The 23,543-nt window shown below is 39.2% G+C and overlaps 1 protein-coding gene across 1 annotated transcript in view; it reads left to right on the plus strand.

Annotated features, from left to right (window-relative positions):
- The window catches only part of ANKS1B (ankyrin repeat and sterile alpha motif domain containing 1B), a 1,013,016-nt gene that overhangs the window by 689,886 nt on the left and 299,587 nt on the right, over nucleotides 1–23,543 (plus strand). The window contains exon 16 of the mRNA XM_046646005.1: nucleotides 23,081–23,179. Within this exon, the coding sequence (XP_046501961.1) occupies nucleotides 23,081–23,179 (99 nt within the window). The remainder of the gene's footprint in view (nucleotides 1–23,080; nucleotides 23,180–23,543) is intronic.

The raw sequence follows: 23,543 nt of genomic DNA on the forward strand, positions 1-23,543 counted from the left end.
TACATGTCTTGTTAACTGTTTTCTTTTTAGCTCAAATCCTATTGTGATGTTTATAAATAAAATTGTCAACCTTAAAAGCAAAGACAAACAAAACAAAACAAACATTATCTTCTTTATCTATTACAATCTTTCTTACTGTCTCTATTTTGTTTTCCCCACTGTTAGTAATCAATTCAATGACCATGATTGCTCAACATTATTCTATATTCTTTTACATGTACCCCACTCTTTTTCTCAGAGCCCCACATCCTGAGGACAATTGTTTCAGATTTCACCATGCTTTAATCACTTATTTATTGATTCTTCAAATGTTTATTGACTACCTACTGTATGTTAGTATCTGTGCTAACCACTGGGGGTACTAGATGGACTAAGACAGTTTCTATCCTCAAGGCACACAGTCTAGCTGGAGAGATAGAGACCTGGACCACTGGCTAAAATGCATTGTGATCACTGCATGGAAGTTTGCACAAAGTGCATTTTCTGTCATACTGGGTTATCTTCACAAGCTAAATCTACTGTAGCTATTTCAGAATTATCATCTACCATCATAGTGCAATGGAAAAGAATATTGGAGTAGAACTCATAGGGGCTATAAATGCCGCTCTTGCAATTATTGGCTGTGTTATCATGATAAGGTCATTTGAACTTGCTGGGCCTCACATCCCATCTGTAAGGGAATGAACCAATTCTTTATTTTTTCTCTTCTTCCTGGGAGGCCTGGGAAAAGTTTCAATGAGAAATATAGAGATATATAAAGATAGAGATAGGGATATCCTTGATCTTAAAGGATGAGTTAAGTTTAATGTTTCTACAGTTATAAAATTTTTTTAATCATTGTGTGTTTTCATTTCTCTCTTCTAGCTTCTAGTCCCTAGATATCTATGTTATTTATCTAATCATACCTCCCTATGCCTTTCTGAAAGTAGTTTTTTGCAGGAATTCATCTTTTTATTGCAGCCTCACAGAGGAAAAAACTGAGTCCCAAGAAGATTGTGGCTAATCTATAAGTGAGACTATGTTAGGACTCACTCCGCTCTAGTCTGCAACCCAGGCCTGGCAGTTTCTGGCAGGCTCAGTCTTGATGCAAGGGTAATCTTATTTAGTTACTAGCTTCAACTGGACCCTCTGAGTATAAAGGTTATTAACATTGCATAAGGCATTTCTATTTTCATTATCCCATTCTTTGGTCTAATATTACAAAAAGGAATGCCAGGTGTTCTTTCTATAGAAACAGATATCCCCAAAGACAGTCCTTGTGAAGTTATGGGATGTCAAGTACATCTAGCTAACATTTTATTTTGTGCTTCATTTATAAGTCTGAAGCAAATGGTTGAGGTTTCTGATCTATTATCTCGTGTTCCAGTTGGCTTCTCTGTGCAGGAGGGGGTTAGTTTCCCATTCTCATCACTTTTACAGGGCATTGGCACTCAAATAGTTAGGGAGTAGCTGCTACCCTTCAAAAATAAGAAATGGATTCTGAAAAACAGGTGCAGAAGTGAGCCGATGGGGTTACTGTCCATTATATTTTCCACTATGTTGATTTATTTTAATATCCTGAGTTTATTGTAATTATTTCAGCTACAATAACCATTATTATGATGTAGTGCAGGAGGAGGGAACAGTGCAGCAAGAGCAGATATCTGGATCACTGGTTTTGTTCTAATAGTTATTCTCAAGACAATCAGGGCTGGGTCAGTTAACATATCAGCATTTGCTATCCAATGAAATAATAAAATTGAAAGCTTAATTGAAAAGTGCTCTACAGAATATAAGTAATGATTCTATTATTATCAGTTAGTCATCAAATTTGAACAATCAAAAGACACCTTTGGAAGCTGGCAACGACTTTAAAGGCACTTCTTGCCCAGCCCTACCACACGTATTATTTCTGTTGTTTAATTACATGGGCTCACCACTTTTAAAGCATTATCTGTTAAGACCTAATCCAAAATGTGATTTAGAAGCATACATTGCTTCAGGCCACCCAAATGTAGGAGGATAAGAGTCCTCCAATCCTTGTCCTACCCTTAGATTTTAACAACGAACTAATAGCCTCTCAATCACTGTCAGAGCTATCCTTTGGAACACATTGTGAGATCTCAGCTATGAGTGCTTCTAATCCAGGCCTTTTTAGCCATTTCAGGATGTTTTTCCTTTCCATTATGATGGTGGTTGATGAAGTCAAAGAAGACATGGTAGACCTTGGCTGTGGAGATACTAGAATAATGAGAAATTTCTTTATCTGGGAAATAAGGCTGTCAGTAGTAATTAATCCCCTTCTAGTGCCTGTTGGGAAAATCATCTCCAGATGGTAACAAGGAGCATCTGTACTGAAGTGAAGATCTAAGCCCTTGCAGAGACTCCGGGTAAACTATCTGTTAGGGAGAATTTCTCATCTCAAGTAGCAGCCTGTCTCAGGGATGTGGATTTGTTTGTGCAGAGCTGTATTCCCAGAAACCACTCATCTGCTTGAGGACTAACTCCAAAATTGGGTCTTGATCTGAACCAATCTCCTCAGAATCAGGTCACCATAAATTCTCCCATTCCTAGACATAAGCTCCATGAGAACAAGGACCATGCCTGATTTTCTTACACCTCTGTCTCTAGTGCATAAAATGATACCAGACAGTAGTAAGTAAAATTTTGTCATATAACTAAAATAAATGCTCCAGAGCAAGGGATTTTGTTGCCTCTGACCTCGATTGTCTGCAGAACACTAAAGCTATATTTCTTAAGGCTTTCTAAAATGGAATCTGGCTTCCTGATTTCGTTGTATTTTTGCTGTCACATTTGTTTTCTAATTCTGAGATGCTTACTATTCCTGTCCCACAGAAACTTACAAACTGAAAATGATAGTGTGTACCCTTGAGAAAATGGGCAACCAAGCAGATATTTTGCATGCTTTTGGGGGCAGTATAGAGAGGTGAAGGTTGAGCTGTCTTAGGGTTTCTCCTGCAGAATTTTAATTGCATAAAAGTCCTCAAAAATACAATAATAGCTATTTCAATTACTACTAACTTAGTTTAAGAGTATAAAGAATAAAAATACTTTCTAGATGGTCTCACATCACTTTTTTGCATTGGATAGATGTAGGGCTTTGCATCCAGCTATTTGAAGATTCAAATTTCAAAATGTTCAGATTTACAAATAAAACCATGCAAAGCCATGTTCATTTAGCAGACATTTACTGAGCAACCACTGTATGCCAGGAACTGTGCTCAACCTGGGGAAAAGATAGTGAGCAATTACCAGATTACCTTCTGATTACCAGAAGGCATTCTGCCTTCATAGCGCGAACAGAGAAACAATTATGTTAGTAGACAATGAGACTTAGCAAAACTTAGCCAGTGAGACGAATCAATCAAGAAATCCTGGAGGAAGTCATGAAAAGGAGCTAGCTAAGCAAAGCTAGGTAAAGATAGTAGGGGGAAGGTGGAGAGAGAGAGAAAGGATTCCAGGCGCAGAGAATACCATTGCAGAGGCAAGGAGTACAAGGACATACAACTTTCAGGAAACCTGAGTTAATACCATTCAATTCAATATAACAAGTATTTATTTGGAACCCACTATTTACCTAACCTTCTATCAAGTACCGTGAAAAGTGTAAAAGATGCATACTAATATGTATCTTTCCCTAGAGGATATATGAACTAATAGGATGCTCAAAACTTAAGACCTAAAGTAATAAGAGAAGAACACTTGATCATATAGGATAAAGTGCCAAAAACACGCCTAGAAGATAAATGGTGAAGAATAAAGATATCAGTATTGCCTGGGGCTGAGTCTAGAGAAATGTGTTACAGAAAATCATCATCATTGCTGTTTGCCACTTAAGGTCTTTTAAAAAGTAAGATCAACAAATAATTTCTGGCACTTACTTAACCTTGCTCAACACCTCCCGCCCTCAACAAACAAACACACACTCACACTCATACCTAATCTGTGAGCAAGTCACCCTTGTTTGACCTTTATCATCTCTTACCTAATCTATTTCAAAAGCTCTCTCATAGATCTACCTACCTACGATTTCATTCTTTTCAAAGTTGCCTTCCATCCTGCTGTAAGGATTACCTTTTAAAAACACATAGCTATTACTATTCTCTGCCTAAAAACCTTTGAGGGCTCCCAGGTTTCCTACATAGTAAAGTCCAGTTTCATCAGTGTGTCATTCAAGCTCTCTCATTCTCTGGTTCCAGACTACATTTCCAGTCTCATCCTCTCACCATTACACCCTGCCTTCCAGCCATGATCTTTCACAGATTTGTGCTTTTTCACACTGTGCCTTTTGCGTATTAAAATCCTATTCACACTAAAAGCCCATTCCTAATATCTATTACTGTTTGTGTTCTGGTGCTACGTACGTACTAGATTGACCTACTGGATTTTGAACCCTTAGAAGACAGAAACTGTGTTTTGTTTTAGCTTTGTATACCCCTAATTGCTAGCAAATAAACTTTTAAAATGTATTTAATTAAAAATTAAAAGAATCATGTACTTTAAAGAATATGAATATATATCTGCATATGCATATGTATATATCTCTATCTATCTATCCATCCTCCAGGAACTTACAGTCCATTAATTGTAGTAGGTAGCTCCTGTCCACAATGCATTGTCACTGCTAGAACAAAAGTAAAAAAATTTACCTGCCCTTAAGGGATTTAATAGTTTAGTAGAAGAATGACATAAGAATGAGTCAGAGATCAAGAAGATGAAAAGAAGACAAGATTTTTTAAAAGGCATCAGGACAATTGGTTGGTTGATTGAATCTCTTTCTTGTTCTAAAAAGTATTTAAAACAGCTTATAAAATACATCAAATAACTAAAAATGTACTTGTAAGATGAAAGCGAAACAGAGATAAGGGATATCACTTGAGTTGGACCTTGAAAGATCCATAAAATTTTGAATATTGCAGGAAGAAAATTGAGATGAATGTGAGGACATAAGAAATTGAGATAGAAAGGAGAGAAGTTGAAGGAGTTCGTGATGGATAACCTCAAACCACTCAAAACAGGAGGGGATCTCGTAAGTTTGAGGGATATAAAGGTAAGATTAGAGACTGGGAAAATTATTATTAGGGAATTTTTATAGGAACTCCCAAGAAAAAGAATTGCCAGGCAAAGTGCAGTCTCTAGGTAGTTAAATAATGTGAATCTGTAGAGAACTCACTTAGCGCAGTTACCTTTGCCGACAGTTTCACAGCTCAGTTTCAGAAACAGAGACAGCCTAAGGAATTGACAGGTGCCAGTGATGGCAGAAGTGCCAGCAGTGAAGGACTCCAGGAGTGCATGATTCTGCATCCTCACCCATCCTCACATCCTTTCCTTCACGTGCAGAGGATGTGCTGTCTTACTCAATGTCTTCCCCTCCTGCCTCCACCAGTTTTCCTTCTCTCCTGTGTCTCAAACGTCCCCTCTTCACTAGTATTTTTCTTTCTTCTGCTTGTGAACTTGCTTATGTGTCTCCTACTCTTAAGAAAGAAGAAAATAAAACAACCCTCCCTTGATCCAGCTCCTTCTCCAGCTGTGCTCCAAATTTTCTCCTCCCTTACTCATTCAGACTTCTCAAAAGAGTAGTCTATATTCGCTGTCTCCACTCCTTTTATTTCACAATCCTCTTAGATCTAGCTTTTGTTCCCACAGTTCTCCAGAAAGGACTCCTCCTGTGATCCCTCGGGAACTGCTCTATATTACCAAATCAAAGGACCTTTTCCATTTCTTTTAGGATCTCTCTGCCATATTTAACAGCTGGTTCACGTCCTCATCCTCGTTTGTGAAACTCTTCACCCTTTTGGCTTCTGTGACAACACACTCTCCTTTCCTCACTACCTTCGTCTTTTCCCTCCCTCTTTCATGCTGTCCCCCATGGGTGCTTTCATCTATCTCGTAGTTAGTTACAGCTACCACTTAGATCCTGATCATCCCCAAATCTGCAACTCCAGCCCAAACCTCTCCCAAAGTTCAGCTTCCTCTGACTGCCTGCTGACATCACCACCTGCCAGTTCCATAGGCCCCTTACCCTGTCCAAAACAGAACACACTGTTCTTCCCCACTGTGCCTTCAAAATCTCTACCTTCGCCTGAAGTCTATTTCTCACCTGACCTATAAACCATCAGTCACTCAAATAAGAGGGCTGACAGTCATCTTTGCTCATCTCTTCCACTCATGCCTATATTTAATCAATAATTCAGTCCAGCCAGTTTTAACTCTTTAGCATTTCTTTAATACAGCACCATCCTTGCTACTACCACCCTAGTTCAGACTTTCATTGCTTCTTGTATTAATACTGCAAGAGCTTCTTAAACAGGCTTTAGCTTCTAGTCTCCAATTTTATCCCTTCAAATCCACACTTCAAATAGCCACTGGAATGTGCTCTCTAAATTGTAAATCCAACCATCTCCCGTCCGAGCATAAAACCATTCATTCACCAGCTGCCCAGAGCTGCAGGATGAAGCCCACTTAGTATCATAGTTTACACAGCTCACTGCCTGGTCTTTCCCACTTTTTCTCCAGCCTGATTAACAGTGAACTGCTTGCTGGTTTTTGCCCTCACTACACTGTTTCTTGTCTCAATGCCTTTGTTCATGCTATAAAGCCATCCCTTCAATGCTCTCTCCTCCTTGCCTCTACCATTTTCTATATCCTAGCTAACTTTTACTCATCACTTAGTAGGTAACAGAGATGTCACCCTCTCCAAAATGTCTTTCCTGATCCATGCTTGTGTACTTCAGGAATCTTTTCTCTGTGATGTTCATAATTATTGCACTTGCTGTCACAAAAAATAATTATCTGTTTATGTGCCTATCTTCCTCCCTGCCCCCACCTTCACTGACTATAAGCTCCTTTAAGATAGAGAATGTCTTAATCACTTTTGAAATTTCAGTGATTGGCAAAATGTGTCCAGCATGGTAAGCACTCAGTACATGTTGTGAAATGATAGTGTAAGTGAATGAGAGAATGAGTGAATAAATGAATGAGTGAATGAATAAAGGAGCCCTGGAAGACCAGACAAGTTACAGTATTTTTCACTATCCTCATAATTTTTAAGCCAACCTCTAGAACTACAAATAGAAATTATATCTAGTTACTATCTAGTAAAGCATCACCCTTGTTAGGGTTAAATGACCTTCATAGTTTCCAAAGGAATGGCCCCCGTTTCTCCCTTTCTATCCTTTTGGAAAAGTAAAGAGAAAGCCATTAATAACTGAACAGAGAGTGACCTGTCCATGGGTCAGTCTAACCGTGCTCCCTAACTGAGCTTACAGACCTGCTGTAGGTATACCTGGGGAGTGAGGCGGGGACCAGGCAGTTATGCCAAGCTTACACTCTGGGATCAGACCCAGCTGCATAATTTGTGGCACTCAGTGCAGAATGAAAATGTAGAGCCTCTTATTCAAAAAGCAGAAGTAAAAGTGCCATTAAAATTACATATAAAGCTTTTTCCTTTCTTCCTCGATCTTTCTCTGGACTTGCCATGGTGTTTTTTTTCTTTACTATTTAATGTTCTGAATAAAGAAAAATGGAAATTTTATGTTATTGGCATGAATTTTGTCATTTGTTTTTATATTGTGCAATGCAAATTTTAAATGCAAATATCAAGAGTATTTAACTCATTTGCAGAATCACCAAAATTGCGTAATGTTTATTTCGTAGTTTTAATCCAAAGGATGCCTTAAGTTGACCCAAAGAGGCAAACACAAGCCAGGCTCAGGAAGGTTGAAGATTGGAAGGAGGGAGGGAGAAGGCCCCCAGGCACAGAACCAGCCAAAAGAGTGCTCGCAGGCACAGGATACTTGCAGAGAGAGTGCAGACCCTCGCCAGACCTGGGACCCTGCCTCTTAATGCAGGCACAGGTGCCTCACTGCAGACCCTGACACCTGCTGAATCCCGCCTCCACCAGCTCCCTGACCAACACTCAGTACGTTGGGCTGGGCAGGGCCTGGGGAAGTCAAGCCAGGCTTCTCCCTTTCCCAGGGGCCTGTCACTCCAACCTATGGGAGTCAGGGGGCCTCCAAGGATTTTTAAATCTCTGTGTCAGGACTTGCTTGGCACCTGGATCAAGGGTAAACTCCAGCCCACTAACCAACAGATGTGCCAAGATGCTGCCAGCTGGGAGAAGGGAGGGGGGACACCATGTCCCACCCTGAGGTGCCACAGAGTATGAGTGCATGACCCTAACCCACCCTGTGCCAGTGCCCAGACTCCTGCTGGGGGTGAAAAGCAGAGTAGCAGCAGTTCTGGGACCAGGTAGAGAGGGCGAGTCCAAGCAGGGCCCAGAGAGCAGTGAAGAGGATTTCAGAGGAACACATTCCCAAGAAGTGGTGAGAGACCTTAGCATGTACTCCATTGTCCCATCAGCCTTCACTTACCAAATACAAATTCAAAGAAGAAATTATGAAGAATGTCAAGACAGCAGCCACAGAGCATTGCAGGGCCCTTCTAGGCCTGGGGGCCTATGGGATGCGCAATTAAGCGACTTGCCCATGGCCACAAAGCTAAGTAAATGGCAGAGCTAGGAATAAAACCTACATTTTTTTTCCCACTACACATGCTGCCTCTTTCAGAATAGACTATTTCTGGCAAAAACAACATGAAACTAGAAGATTTACAGCTCTATGTTCTTAAGGAAAAGAAAGTAGTTCCTAGCAGGCATGCTTTATTTTTAGCAATTTTACTTTATAAAGCAACTTGATAAACATTATGTACCACATCCTTAAAAGATAGGCATTATTATCTTCATTTTACAGATGAAGAAAGGAAGCTTGCTTGCCTTGCTTGCCGAGAGTCACTCTGCTATTAAAGAGCAAAACTGTAATGTGAAGCCAGGAGTTCCCAATTCCGTATTCTTTCTATTAATCTCCAATCCCTTAGTAGAGATTGTGGGAAAGAACATTAATGCAGACCGCTGGGCTAGTAGGGAGAGACTCCTTCCATCTGATCTCTATGAGGCAATTCCATGTGAAAGACACTTGTCTACACACTATGGGATGTGAGGGCATCTGCTTATCTCCTTCATCCTCCACTTCATTACTATCTTGGTTGTCACAACAGCTCTACTATCTACTGCGTGATCTCAGTCAAGTTCTTAGTTATCTAGAAGCTTCAATTTTCTCATCTGTAAAATGGAGATATCAATAGTAATATCTATTTCACAGAAATTTTCTGAGGCTTAAAGCAGTGTCTGGCCCACAGTCAACACTCAATGAATATTAACAGCTGTTATTATTATTATTATTATTATTATTATTTCAGTTAGTGCAGTTGGCTGAGCCCAGGTTCCTGTCCTCCCTCCCTCATCATTATATAAATGTATCTGTTAATACTGAACACTCATTTAAAGAACATAACTTCCCCTCAAATAAGGAGAATTATTCTTCAGACAATAGACTCACCCCTTTCTAGAACCTCCAGAACAGATGCTGTTAGAAGGGAACATCTGGTCCAACTTTATCAATGTTTAGGTGAGAAAATTAAATCCCAAGAAAGTTAAATGACTTTTGAGGTTTACACAACTAATTAGTTATAAGCCAGGACTCCTAATTTAGTGCTCATTTCCAATAAACGTTGCCTCTGTAAGACAAAACATAACTCTCTTGCTATCATTTCTTTGAAATATTCCTCTGCTTTTTCATAATGCAGCATGATTATGAGAACTGTATATTATTCTTATTTTGTTCATTGTAATTGCTCCTGTTGATCATTATCATGATCATTATACCATGAATAATGATTTAAATTCATTTGTGCTCCTTGTACACATAAATTGAAGGATATACCAGTATTATCTTCACAGTATGTTCTTTTTCCCTGCCGGATAAGAAATATTTTGAGCCATATGGGATCCTAATTCTCTGAATGCTTTTAGATTATCAGATGTCTCAACTGACAGTCCTGGATGAAAATCAAATCATGAGAATTTGCAAAACTGAAAAAAAATTAAGAACATTTTGGTGTTATTGTGTACCGGAAATTCCATCTTTATCTTTCCTTCAATTAGGAAAAAAAAAATCTGACATCCTGAATATTAGAATTTTCAGCTCAAACTTTTCAATCATTTTCCTACAAACTTAGTGATCTTTAAGCTGGGTATTTTGTTTGTTTGTTTGTTTTGTTTTTGCTGAGGAAGGTTTGCCCTGAGCTAACTAACATCTGCCAATCTTCCTCTTTTTATATGTGAACCACCACCACAGCATGACCACTGACAGACAAGTGGTGTAAGTTCACACCTGGGAACTGAACCCAGACTGCCAAAGCAGAGTGCACTGAACTTAACCACTAGGGCACTGGGGCTGGCCCAGGCTGGGTGTTTTTATAAATCTGTGCTTTATGTTTTTACTTATGCATTCATTCTTTCAAGTGTTTACTTTATTCAAAATTTAGCAAACAGGTGATAGAAGAGATGCAAAGATGCTTAAGGCATTATCATTTCTCCCAAAATTAATACAGGGATTCTTCATTCCCAATGAAGAATACAGGACATGTAACACCAAGTAGAAAGAAATAAGAGATTCTACAGCCTATTTAGCATCTGCTTTAACCTAGACAAGAGATGTCCATTTTCAATAATGCTAAATTTAATATGAAGGACTTTATGATGGTTTTTGTACCAGTTGAATATTTTAGTAGTAAAACCCAAGAACTTTTCTCTTTAACTAGAAAAAGTTAGACAAGGAGACATTTAATAATATTCACTATGAGAAAGAATGTCTCCCTTTTCTTTCTCCTCTCTCTCATTCTGGTTGAATAGTATTAATTAGTGAAGAAAACGGTGGGAGGAAATGAGGAGAGAATCCTTTGTGGTATATATTCTATACAAAGGACAGGGGTGTTGTGTGCCTTGCACACAACATTTTCCCTTTGTATTCAACCCAAGGCCAAATGGTGGAGCTAGCCAGCTCCACAACAACCCAAAGGACTCTTCTTAGTTGTGATTGTGCTCAGCTTTCAGTTTAACCCCTTGGCTGAGTGAGCCTCCTGCCTGTCTAACCCACAATGACCATCTCCTCACACTTAATTCCTGTGTTGTTGTATGTCTTAGTCCATTCGGGCTGCTGTAACAAAATATAATAGGCTAGGTGGCTTATAAACAACAAAAATTTATTTCTCGTGGTTCTGGAGGCAGGAAGTTCAAGATCAAGGCACCAACAGATTCCGTGACTAATGAGGGCCCACTTCCTAGTTTATAGGTGGCCATCCTTTCTCTGTGTCCTTACATGGTGGAAGGAATTAGGGAGTTCTCTAGGGTCCCTTTTATAATTTTCTAATCCCATTCAGGAGGACTCCACTCTCAAGATCTAAGCACCTTCTGAAGGCTCCACCTCCAAATACCATTACATTGGGGATTAGGTTGCAACATATGATTTTGGGGGGGCACAAACATGCAGTCTATAGCATGGTGCAAATGAGTTTTCCCACTACCAAGTTTAAAAATGAAACAAGCTCAAAACAGGAGCTGGCCTGGTTGCATAGTGGTTAAACTCACATGCTTCTCTTCAGTGGCCTGGGGTCCATGGGTTTGGATCATGTGCGTGGACCTACGCATGGCTCATCAAGCCATGCTGTGGTGGTATCTCACAGGAAAATGGAAGAAGATTGGCATAGATCTTAGCTCAGCAACAATCTTCCTCAAGCAAAAAAGGAAGATTGGCAACAGATGTTAGCTCAAGGCCAATCTTCCTCATAAAAAAAAAAAAGGAAGCAAGCCCAAAACGAAGTTTTCATGGAGGAAAAAAATGTTTTTCTACTGAAGACATTTCAAGAAAAATGTCTTCAAAACCCAAACTAAACCCAAAAATAAGTGTGGAGAAAGTCAGGAATACTTTGGCCAACTGTCTCAATAGAGTAATCACCATTCACTGCCCACCAAAGGCACTGTAAGTTACAAAGGACCTGAGCACAAACCTTGACATCCCGGGAGTTCGGGGAAGAGTCACACTGAGGCCAACCCAACATACCCCCAAATGTTCTTATTGCTTCTGCTCTGTTAAAATTACAATGTGTTCAAGTTTCAAGTGTAAAATTCTTTCCTATAAAAAAATCAAATTTATGTAAAAATGTGCTTCCTTTAGAACCATGATGACTCTATACAATCTCTGGATGCCTGTCGTCTTTAATTAGAAGCTGAAAGCCACTCCCAGATTTAAAATCTGTCAACCCCGTGAATACTTTGGTAATTTCACTTTCAGTGAATATGAACAGGAACCAAATTCCATGGGAAATAAATTCCTTCAAGTAATCATCTTATGACATTTCACAATTTTAAGTCAAAATGAGAAGAGGCAGTGCTGTAGATTGACACCCCCTCCCGATTTGATTCTGATAACTTTCATTCTTGGCAATATCCCTTCTCTGTTCTTCGTGTTATCACACCCACCCTCTAAAGTAAATTTTAAATACCCTACTGCCTCCTTTATGACCTCTATTACATGCCATAGTCCACATCCTCCTCATTATTTTCACTGACAAAACAACCTGATCAGAGTAATTTGGATGCAAAAGATGGAGAGAGTTTTAAATAACCTTTCAGATTCAGGGACTGACTCTCCCATAGCCCATGCTCTCCTGCTTACAGATGGCCAATGGGACATTTGTTTTTGGTGGTCAACTGACTGTGGAACCACCTCTGTCACTTTGTGTGGACAATTGGCCCCACTTATCCAGGGGGACGTCCACAAACACTTTCTTATGGACACAGGAGGGTAAAAGGTGAATTTCTCCCTTTTAATCAGAAAAGCAAAAGCTTTTCCAAAAGTTCCCCAGTGGGAAAACTCTGTCACACATTCAACCATAGTTCCAAGGGAGGCTGAGGACGTTTAGTTTGTCCAGCCTCCATAGTGGAAGGTAGCAAGGAAGAAGGGGATCAGCCTACCAACCATGTCTCCACAACCTAGAAATAGAATTGCTGAGGCCATGGAGCATAGACGTTTGCATTTTAATAGTTATTACTCAATCTCTATCTACAGTTGTATCAGCTTAAACCCTATATCAAAGACCATTCTGACTTTTATCTTTACCATCTGGCTTTTCTTTTTGATCCAAATTAAAGATTATATTTTGTTTGGAAACTTGACTCCCCAGTGAGATCAGTTCCCATGGTTCTCCACAGGTCATATTTCATCAGATTTTGATGTTTCTGGGCTGTTGTTTCAATTTTGGTTGTTGAGCTCAACTTCCACATCGCTCAATTCCTCCATCCATTCTTCACATCAGAGCCAAAATACATTCAAAAATGTAAGTCAGTTTATGTCCTTCAATGTCTTCCATTACACTTGGAATAAAATCAAAGTCCTTATCAGGATCTGCAAGGCCCTGCATTATCTATGTCCTGTTTCCCCCTCCAATGTCCTCTTCTTCCTCAGTCACTAAATTCCAGTCTTGCTAGCCTTCTGTCTGTTCCTAGAATATGCTGGCTCTTTTCTCACCTCTATGCCTTTGCACTTGCTGTTCCTTCTGCCTGAATGCCCTTCTAATGGCTCCTCTCGTGGTTGGGTTGCTCCTTCTAATGCCTCACATCTCAATTTACACGTCACTTTCTCAGAGAGGCTTTCCTGACTAGTCATTCTGACATGGGTCTCCCTTGTATTTTTTTTTTTTTACCACAGTACTGTATTAATTTCCTTTATAGCAGTTTTTACTAGGTATATGAATTGGGAAAATTATTAGCTTCTCTGTGTCCTCACTTCTTCATTTGTAAATAAGGGCAATAATTGTACCAACCTCAAGAGTTGTTATGAGCAGTAAACAAGGCAAAGCATTTAATAGTGCTTGGCATCTATAAAACTTTGCTAAATAATAATTACTTGTATTATTTTTTATTTAGTTATTTTCCTGTTTTCCACACTAAACTGTAAACTCTAACACTAGAAGGACTTTGTCTGTCCTGTTCTCAGTGTATCCCAGGACCTAGCACAATAAGTGCTCACCAAATATTGCTTGAACAAATGTATGTTGAATAAATGAATGAGAGATAAGTTCTACCTCAGTGGTAGCTTTGACTCTGGACTAAACACTGCTGGCTCATTTCTAGCATTCAGTGGTCTCCTCTCTAAGGCTGCCAGATTAAGCCAGTAAAAATATGTGATCTCAGTTAAATTGGAATTTCTATATTTTATCTGGCAACCTTATTTCCCTCTCTACCACCTTCACCCTTAATAAGCACACTTTCTTTCTCTCCCCTTCCCTCCCTGCCTTTCTTGTCCTCTGCTCCTTTCCTCTTAAGTTTATCCAGTTATTTCTGAATATAGCTCTTAGTGTCAGGAGACCCTATCATCCTTAAATCTGGAGATGTCTATTCTGAGGACAACCATCTCTTTGATGGATTAATGAGTTGCCTTTATGACTGGCCCACCAGTTCCCAGGGGGCTAAATTATCCACCTTCACTATCACAGGCTCTTTGAGCTTAGATAGCCTTCTAAGTGGAATGCAACTCACTCTTTTTTTCTCTGGATTCAGTACACATTATGTTAGGGACTCAAATGTCCTTAATTTGTTCCCAGACATCCTTTACCTTATTAATTCCTTTTCAGACATCCTCCATCCTTAATTCTAGCTTTGAAAGAAACCTAAAGGAAAGTTACCCAAACATGGCCCTGACCCTGAGAACTTCATTTCCCCAGTTGACTAGCCAAATAGTTTGACAAGCTTCTGCAGAAGAGTTGGGAAGCTCCAACTCAATGCCATGCTGTTTTTCCCCACCTCCCAAGCTAGTCCTGGCTCAGAATATGGCAAGTTACTTGCTGCATTATCCAGAAACTCCCTAGGTCACTTATATTAATATGCTTGGTTCTAGAGTACGCTAAGGTAGTTGGAAGGAGAACGAACCACTTGCCCTTTCTGAAGGTAAATATTTTATTTGAAATAAAATGTTTTGGAGAAACTATGGCAGTCACTCTCAATGGTCTGTCAATATATATGTAAGGCTGTGTGTGAAAATAGGGTCATGGGAGTTACTTGTTTGCAGTGTTACACATCTGTTGACTGGAATCACCATCCAGAAAAGGTCCCCTATTGAACATTTGGTTCTCTTTCTGTAGTGAAGGAAGCATGAGCATCAGAGTTTGGCAGAATAAAACAGTGATACCAGATCCAGCATATACTAACTGTATGAACTTGGCTAAATTTTTTCACTGCTCTCAGACCCAGTTTCCCTGTCTGTGAGATGAAGATACTACCACTTATCTTACAATATTGTTGTAAAGTTTATAAATAAGGTGGACAAAGCACCTGGTGCTCAGCTTAATGACTGGTAGTTAATCCTAATCATTTTAGGCACTTTTTCCTGCTTCATAGTGTGTGGCTGAGTTGGTCATACCCAGGAGCAAATTCTTTTTGCTTCTCCTAAGAGGAGCCCTTCCCTTTGGAGCTCTGTATCACCAATGAGAGATCATTTGCATGAGGAGCCTGTCTTAGATACAGAGGTGTCATGTTCCTCTTCTGTTAAGAGTGGCCAAGCTAACCTGATCACTGCTCACTTTTCTCTTATGAGGCACTGGGAAATGTTCAGCATATTAGATAGGGGAACAAAACTCAGACACATGCCAAGATTATGTACAGCCTACCCAAGGAAAATTTTTTTAAAAACTTCACAGCTTGTGATTGGGAAAGGACACAGGACAGCTGCTAACTGTTTTCCTTTCATCTCCACTTTTGGCATGTTCTTCTAATAGCTCTCCTGTCACACTCAGTCTGCAGCCCAGTGGGAGCTAAAAGAGTAGGATTGAGGTGTCCCCTAGTCCCATCCCCACCCCCTGCTCAGACTCAGCTGCTGGGAAAGACCATTTAGAGCATTTAATATCCGCCCTACCCCTTTGGGAATGGTGTAACCCAGCTAGACACCACGCTTCAAAAGAGAAAGGGAAGTTAAAGCTTTTGCGATTAGTTAGGGAATGTTTAGACTAGAAACCCCCAGGCCCCTGCCAACCCTGATTCCATGATTCAGTGAACAGAAAGGACTGGAGCAGAGGAGGGAAGAATAGGCCAGACAGCTTTCCAAATTCTCTTCCGTAGAGAGGGATTCATTGTTGCTTAAACACTGTGAAATCAAACAAAAAATATACTGCAGCACTTGCTTTCAAATGTGAGTTTCATATGGCTCTAAAGTAAATTATAAATGGTTTAGGTCTAGACATATTTTTTTACTGAAACTTTTCTCTCCTACACTGACCCCACGGGAGGTGGCATCGGGTAATAGTTATAAGAAAGGCTCCTATCCTTATGGGAGCAAGTTATGTAAGGTCCTACCTCATAAAGTTGTTGTGAGGAGTAAATAAGCTAATAGATCTAAGGCATTTAGAACAGTGCCTGGCACAGTGTAAGAACTCGATAAATATTCAACTTATTTTATGCTAACTTACACCAACTGCTATTATTGTGAAAATTGAAAGAAGACATAGGTGTTTGTAAACTTTATATTTTCATATATACATATCTGGAGAAAAGTAAGAGCATACAGATACGTTTTGTTAACATTAGCTTTTCTTTTTGTAGGACTTGTGGTTTAGCATCCTTAAAAATGAGTAGGCTTCCTCTTTTGTAACTATGAAATTTTTGACCAAAGACAGCACAAATTACTGTAAAATGACTTTGCAGTCTTTTATAAATATATATAATTCTAAAATCTACATGAACACATGTCTCAAATGAATCATAATTGTAATTTATGATATCACCAAACTTTGCTGAGTACTTTAACAAATAAACACCTGATTAAACTCCCCCTCTCTCTCTGTAGCTTTAGAACAAATGTTTCAAAAGGGAAATGGCTTGACAAAGAAAGAGGAAAAAATTGGTGGTATAAAATTTGTTGTAATTATGTTAGCTGTTAAACACTAATCTTAGAAAATGTCTAAGATAATTTGTTTACTAAATTACATAAGATGCTCTCTATCTTATTGCTCAGAGATGTGACATTTATTTGAATCAAAACTCCATGTGGTGGACAAAGAGAACTATTTAGTGGTTACCAGGGAGAAGGAGGGTAGAAGGTGGGCACAAAGGGTGAAGGGGTGCCCCATATGGTGACTGACAAATAATAATGTACAACTGAAATTTCACAATGTTGTAAACTATCATAATTTCAATTAAAAAAAATTGAAATTTTAAGTTTAAAACATCCATGTGGGGCCGGCCCCGTGACCAAGTGGTTAAGTTCGCGCGCTCCACTGCAGCGGCCCAGGGTTTCGCTGGGTCGAATCCTGGTCACGGACATGGCACTGCTCGTCAGGCCATGTTCGGGCGGTGTCCCACATGCCACAACTAGAAGGACCTACAACTAAGATATACAACTATGTACCGGGGGGATTTGGGGAGATAAAGCAGAAAAAAAAAAAAAAAAAGATTGGCAATAGTTGTTAGCTCCGGTGCCACTCTTTAAAAAAATTAAAAAATAATTAAAAATCTATGTGGTTTGAAGATTATAGAAAACTTTTTTTATAAGCTAAAGACATGAAAATTTAGTTAAGTTGTGAGCAAGAAATTCCATTGCAGTAGACAGAATATGTTCAAATGGAGGGCTAACGTAGAGAGGTACAAAACGTACTATAAAATTTTCTTCCACTGCCATTTCATTAGTGTAAGAAAGGGGATTAAAATTGGAAGAAGTGCATCACCCATTATCTGGTCACTTATGGTAACCCATGTTTCTGTCAGATAAACTAAATAAAGCTTTGTTCCAGCACTGACATGGGAATTATAAATCTGCTATTTATCACAATAATTATTATCATAATCATGCAGAAAAGACATGCATTGGGTTTACTTGTAAATTGATATCAAATTGACTCAAAGCCTTTGTAGAAGCTAAGAGTTAGCATGTTATTCCAAGAAAATCACAGATAGTTTTATGCTACCATGTCATTTATGCTGTAAAAAGAAAGTTAAAAACAAACTGAAATATGTGATTTTCCATGTATGACTTTGCAAGATTTTGGTCCCATTCTATTATACAAATATTCTATTTTAAATATTTAAGGCGACACAAATTGTGAAGAAGAATCTAATTTGTTAATTATACATCAAAAGACATTTTCTCCAATCAACAGCATCCTCTTGATTTTTTTCAATCTTAGACTAAAGAGAAAGAATAAATAACATCCAACTCAAGCTTACATTAAGAAGAAACCAATTCTCTGTGGTCCTTAAATATGTTCTCCTAGCCTTTTATTTAATATGCAATCTGAAGGAAATGTTTCTAAATGAATATGACATGGTCTTAAGGTTATGAAAATAAGAGATCTTTTCAAGCTGAAATTCTGAGAGACACAAGATCAGTACAGATACTTTTGAGAGATGATTTCAATAAATAGCTGTTCTATTTCTAATGGATCGTTAAGTACAAAACACTGCTTTTTATTCTATTTGGTCATCTTATTAGTTTATCACAGCTGAAAAAATCCAATACATAAGATATTCTCCCCATGGTCAGAGAAACTTCAGCTTTCAGCTCTCAGTGCTTGAAATATTAGATTATGTTTCTTTATTCCATGATTTAAGAAAGCAATAAAGACCTCCTGGATTAGATAGTTCTTGTCAATGAAAGAATAGCTGTTTTAAAAACACTGCCTTGGCCCTTTGATCTTTCTAGTAAGTCATTTAACTAAACCCCTTATCTACTGATTATTATTCTCTAAATGCTGTGTGCAATGTGCCTGGAAGTGTGCTAAGAAAATAATAAATAACTTCTCACTTAGACTTGTTATTTTGATAGCTAGATTTCTAGCCCCCTAATAAAGAAACAGTAATGAAAGTAAAACCAGCTACTAATTTGTTTTAATGACTGAAAAATTAGAAGAGAATTTGCTAAAGATCCTAAATTTAGTGTTCATGAACTTTTGACTAAGAGGCACGTCAATTATATCCTGAGAATAATTCATGAGTATTTTTTTTTCTTGAGGAAGATTAGCCCTGAGCTAACTGCTGCCAATCCTCCTGTTTTTGCTGAGGAAGACTGGCCCTGGGCTAACATCCGTGCCCATCTTCCTCTACTTTTTTTATATGTGGGATGCCTACCACATCATGGCTTGCCAAGTGGTGCCATGTCCACACCCGGGATGTGAACCAGCGATCCCCTGGCCACCCAAGCAGAACATGCGCAATTAACCCCTGCACCACCAGGCTGACCCCTACGAGTATTTTTTTTTTTAAAGATTTTAAAATTTTTTTCTTTTTCTCCCCAAAGCCCCCCAGTACATAGTTGTATATTCTTCGTTGTGGGTCCTTCTAGTTGTGGCATGTGGGACGCTGCCTCAGTGTGGTTTGATGAGCAGTGCCATGTCCGCGCCCAGGATTCGAAGCAACGAAACACTAGGTTGCCTGCAGCGGAGTGCGAACTTAACCACTAGGGCATGGGGCCAGCCCCTCCCCACGAGTATTTTTGACACCCTGTTTTGATTCCCTGTGATATACCATTTGTGCCTCATCTGTGTGATTCAGCCACTATTTTAATGCCTTTAACTGTAGAGAAGCACTGTCTGATAGAACTTTCTGTGACGATGGAAACATTCTATATTTGTGTCGTCCAATACAGTAGCCACCAGCCACATGTGGCCAGTGAGTCCTTGAATCAGGATTGAAAAAACTCAACTAGATATGGCAATTGAGAGGTCATTCTTAATATTTGGCAGAGAAATCCTATGGAGTTAATGGGAGTAAAATGTTATTGTGGTGGGTGGGGGAGTAAACGGGAGACAAGGAAGTAGAGTGCAGTGTGGTGTGTGATTAAGCAGACGACGTAATGAAGCTCTACTCCAAACACCGTTGATCTGGCAGTCATGTGAAAAACGGAGGGAAGAGGGAGAAAGTTAGAGTTTATGTTCAGCTTTTATTGAGAAAAACGGAGTTGAGCTGAAATTTTCTAACATTTAGTTAAGGCAGGTGATAATGTGAGAATAAATTCCAGCTCCTGGGAAGAATGGAAATGTTTATTGTCCTTGATGGGACAAATATTACCGAGGTGCAAATGTAACGGCTAGCTGTAAGTTTTGAAACACTCGATTTTTCTCTGGAAAGGTGTAAGAATCAATGAATCTACAAAAATAAGGTATCATTTCTTTCGGTAAGAAATTTTGTAAGTTCCTAGTAGTGAGATTGATTTGTCCCCCTAAAAAATGCTTTCTTGCACTTCTCTATAATTACTTCTTGAAAGTAACTTTAGGTTACCAGTTCTGAAACACTGAAATGTAATTTCAAACTATACAATCCATATATATATATATAATGATACTAATCAAAAGTTGGACATGACTGAAATCATAGCGTTTTAGAACTGAACAGGTGTTTGTTAAACTACTTCATCTTGTGGGTGAGGAACGTGAGGCCTAGAGAGAATACGTGACTGACTCAAGTTTACCCAGACAAGACTCGGACCCAGGGCTTTAGACACCAAGCCCGGTGCTGTTTTGTAAAAAGACTGACTAGATGATGCCCCAGGATATTTTTGGTATCCCTGTTTATTATAATAAGAGAGAAAAGAGAAAATTTCTAACAGCGTCCCTCATTGGGGGCAGTGAATCCTTTTCTTTACATTTCCACAATTATTACCCTTTCGCCTTAGGCGCGTTCTCACCATTTGCATTGCGCTTCCCATAATTTTCACCCAGTTTTCAAAAGTGTTTGGTAATTATCCTGTATGTTAGGAAATTTGACCAAAAGAGAAGATGTCTAACTTCATTTCAATTCTTCAAAAAGTTTCCTCCCTTACTGAAGATAGAGAAGATGGTATACTGGTGGTTTAGAAGAAGAACAGTGGTCTTGAAGGATTTGATTCTTCAAGTTGTTTCAATATGCAAACACTGAAATCAAGTTCAGGATTACATGTAGATCGTAGCTAATTCAGATTATAGGATCCTTTTGTGTTTTTGTGTTTGTGCAAAGAAACCACGTTCTATATTTTGCATAAACTGAAGTTGTGGGCTGATAATTTAGCCCATGGAAAACCTGGTAATGGTCTAATATAGGTGGCCAAAGTTTTTTTGTGTTTCATTTTTTAAGGGCCTTTTAACTCCTTTTGGAAAACCCCTTAGAGTGAAAGTCAAATGCAGAATGCTGTCATATCTCCTGCTCGTGACACACTAGTTCATTTCTGAAAATAATAATGCTCTCTCAAAATGAAGTCATTTATATTCTTAGCCATGCTCTATTGTGTGTACTGAGTAATTTCTTGAGAGCAATGTTTCCTGTGGCATATTGCCAAGTCTGGCTTTATTTGTTTTTCATTAGGCTTTTCATTACCATGTTACTGTATACCTGGATCGTTTTGCCACCTCTGAGACGACCAGGGTAGTTTAAGCACAAGAATGATACTACTAGTAGGTGGAATATTTTTGTCCAGTAAATGCCCATTTTAAATTCCCAGCTCTGGTACCATTCTAATGGCTTTAATCTTTCTAAGAACAGTCAATTATCCATTTATAATGTAGTCTGATATTAAATTGTTTAACATTCATCTATTTCCCTGGAAAGACATTAGTCTCATTTTGCACCACACTAGACTGGCCCCTCCTGCTTTCTTACCTCAGGAAAAAGCATCATGATCCACCCCTACTGCCCAAGCCTGTAACCAACAGGTAGCCTACATTTTTCCATTATTCTACACATGCAAGCACGGAGTCAAACTTCTTGATAGTTTTCACACCCACCTGCTGCTTTCTGTCTCTCATGACCATTGTCTTAGACTAAGTCCACACCATCTCTAGAACACCTGGAGTGGCCCCCTGATGGTTGCCATGCTCCCAGGACTGCCCTTTCCAGTTAATTCTCTTTTGCTTTAAATGTCCATCAGCACCCATTGCTCTCCATAAATAGGTACTCTGTAATTTCTACTCTTAAGTGTTTCGTGTTATGCATTAATAGGACAGAGTCTGATTTGTCCACAACAGCAGTGATCTGAATTCTTGAACTTTTCTATAGACTCCTCACTTTAAATGGAAACTACCTCACCAATTCCAAAAGACTAAAATTTAGGGACAAAATAAGCAATCTACAAATTTCTGTATTCGAATATTAGTAAGAGGCCTAAAAATCATTGAAATCAGAGAATCTCAAGACTAGCCTGGTCTTGGAGATCTTGTGGCTCAACTTTGTCATTTTATAGGTAAGGAAAGGGAGGCCCAGTCATGGAAACCAAACTGATCTTTCTAAATTTGGAATTTCATCGTGTAACTTCTTTTCTTAAAATCTGTCTGTGGCTTCCCATTATGGTCAGAATGAAGTCTAACTTCCTCAGCGTGGCATACAATGTCTGTATAGTCTGGCTTCTGCTTAATTTTCCAGCCTTACCTTTCCTCCTCTCTCCAATTTATCCCAGAACGTGGTGCTTCCAAGTACACTATGTTCTTTCTTAGCCACAGGACATTGCACATAATTTCTCCTTAGTCCTTCCTCTTTCGAGTGCTAAATCCTACCTAGCCTTCAGATATCCGATTAGACATCATCTCCTCTGAGAACATAGCCCAGATCCCCTCTGGGCTCCCAGGCGTGTGTCACCACCATAGCACACTCTCTGCATTCTCACTGCCTTTGAACAATCTGCTTCCATTGCTGGGGTGGAAAGAATAAAGACAGTTGTGGCCAGGGACCTGCATCTTATTCCCTGTTCTATCCCCACATCTTGATTAGATGGCTGGCATTCAATATTTAAGATTAACTATTAATCCTCACTTTTAACCTGCCTAGTATACTTCAATTTTTGTATCTGTCCTCCTCTCAACATCTGATTTTAGGGGGAAAAAAAACCCCTAGTTGATTCATTCACATCAACACATAGGTCACTGATGATGCTAAATGGCAACTCTTCCTAGAAGCATTTACATTTTTACAGGAGCAGAGTTTGAAGTCACAGGGATAAGTCCCCAATGCAGGTAATCCAACCACGAATAGTAAGCCAGGAGAGTGTATGTGAGGGGAAGGAAGCTTTCCCAGAGCCTTCAACTCTGCCCTGGCCCTCATGGAAGAATGACTCCATGGTTTTGCTTATAAAAATCAGATCGCTTGTTGGTTATTTTTCTCTATATTAAGTAAAACATTCTTTACACATAGCAAAAATGCCTGATTTAACATGTAGCATTTCTGGTTTTGTTTCAGGGAAGCAATGTAATGGAAGATCAGGATTTGTTGGAAATTGGAATCCTAAATTCTGGGCACAGACAAAGAATTCTACAGGCAATCCAGCTCCTTCCAAAGGTAAGCAATGCTTTATTACCCTAGCCCTAAGTTCAGTCTCAGCGGTTTTAAGTCCAGAGTACAAATATTAGTATTTAGGACATTTCTGCATATTTATGTAACTTCCAAAAGCAGGTCTTCTGAGGTCCAACTAAACATTCAGACTCACAAGACTGCTATAGACCATACTCACATTTAGATTTACCTAGCTAGGAGGATGTAATACAGGAAACACCACTGGTCAACAGGGCAGCGTTAGAGTTTCTCTTCAGCAGGAGTCCTTATCCGTACAAACATCAGTCCAGGCCCCTCAGGTGACACCTCGGGTGCAAGATAATATCAATATTGTATGGGTGCAGGATGTTCCTGGATTTGGAAGCCTCAT

Source organism: Equus quagga, chromosome 19 (genome assembly GCF_021613505.1).
Source record: "Equus quagga isolate Etosha38 chromosome 19, UCLA_HA_Equagga_1.0, whole genome shotgun sequence".
In the NCBI taxonomy this organism is placed as follows: domain Eukaryota; kingdom Metazoa; phylum Chordata; class Mammalia; order Perissodactyla; family Equidae; genus Equus; species Equus quagga.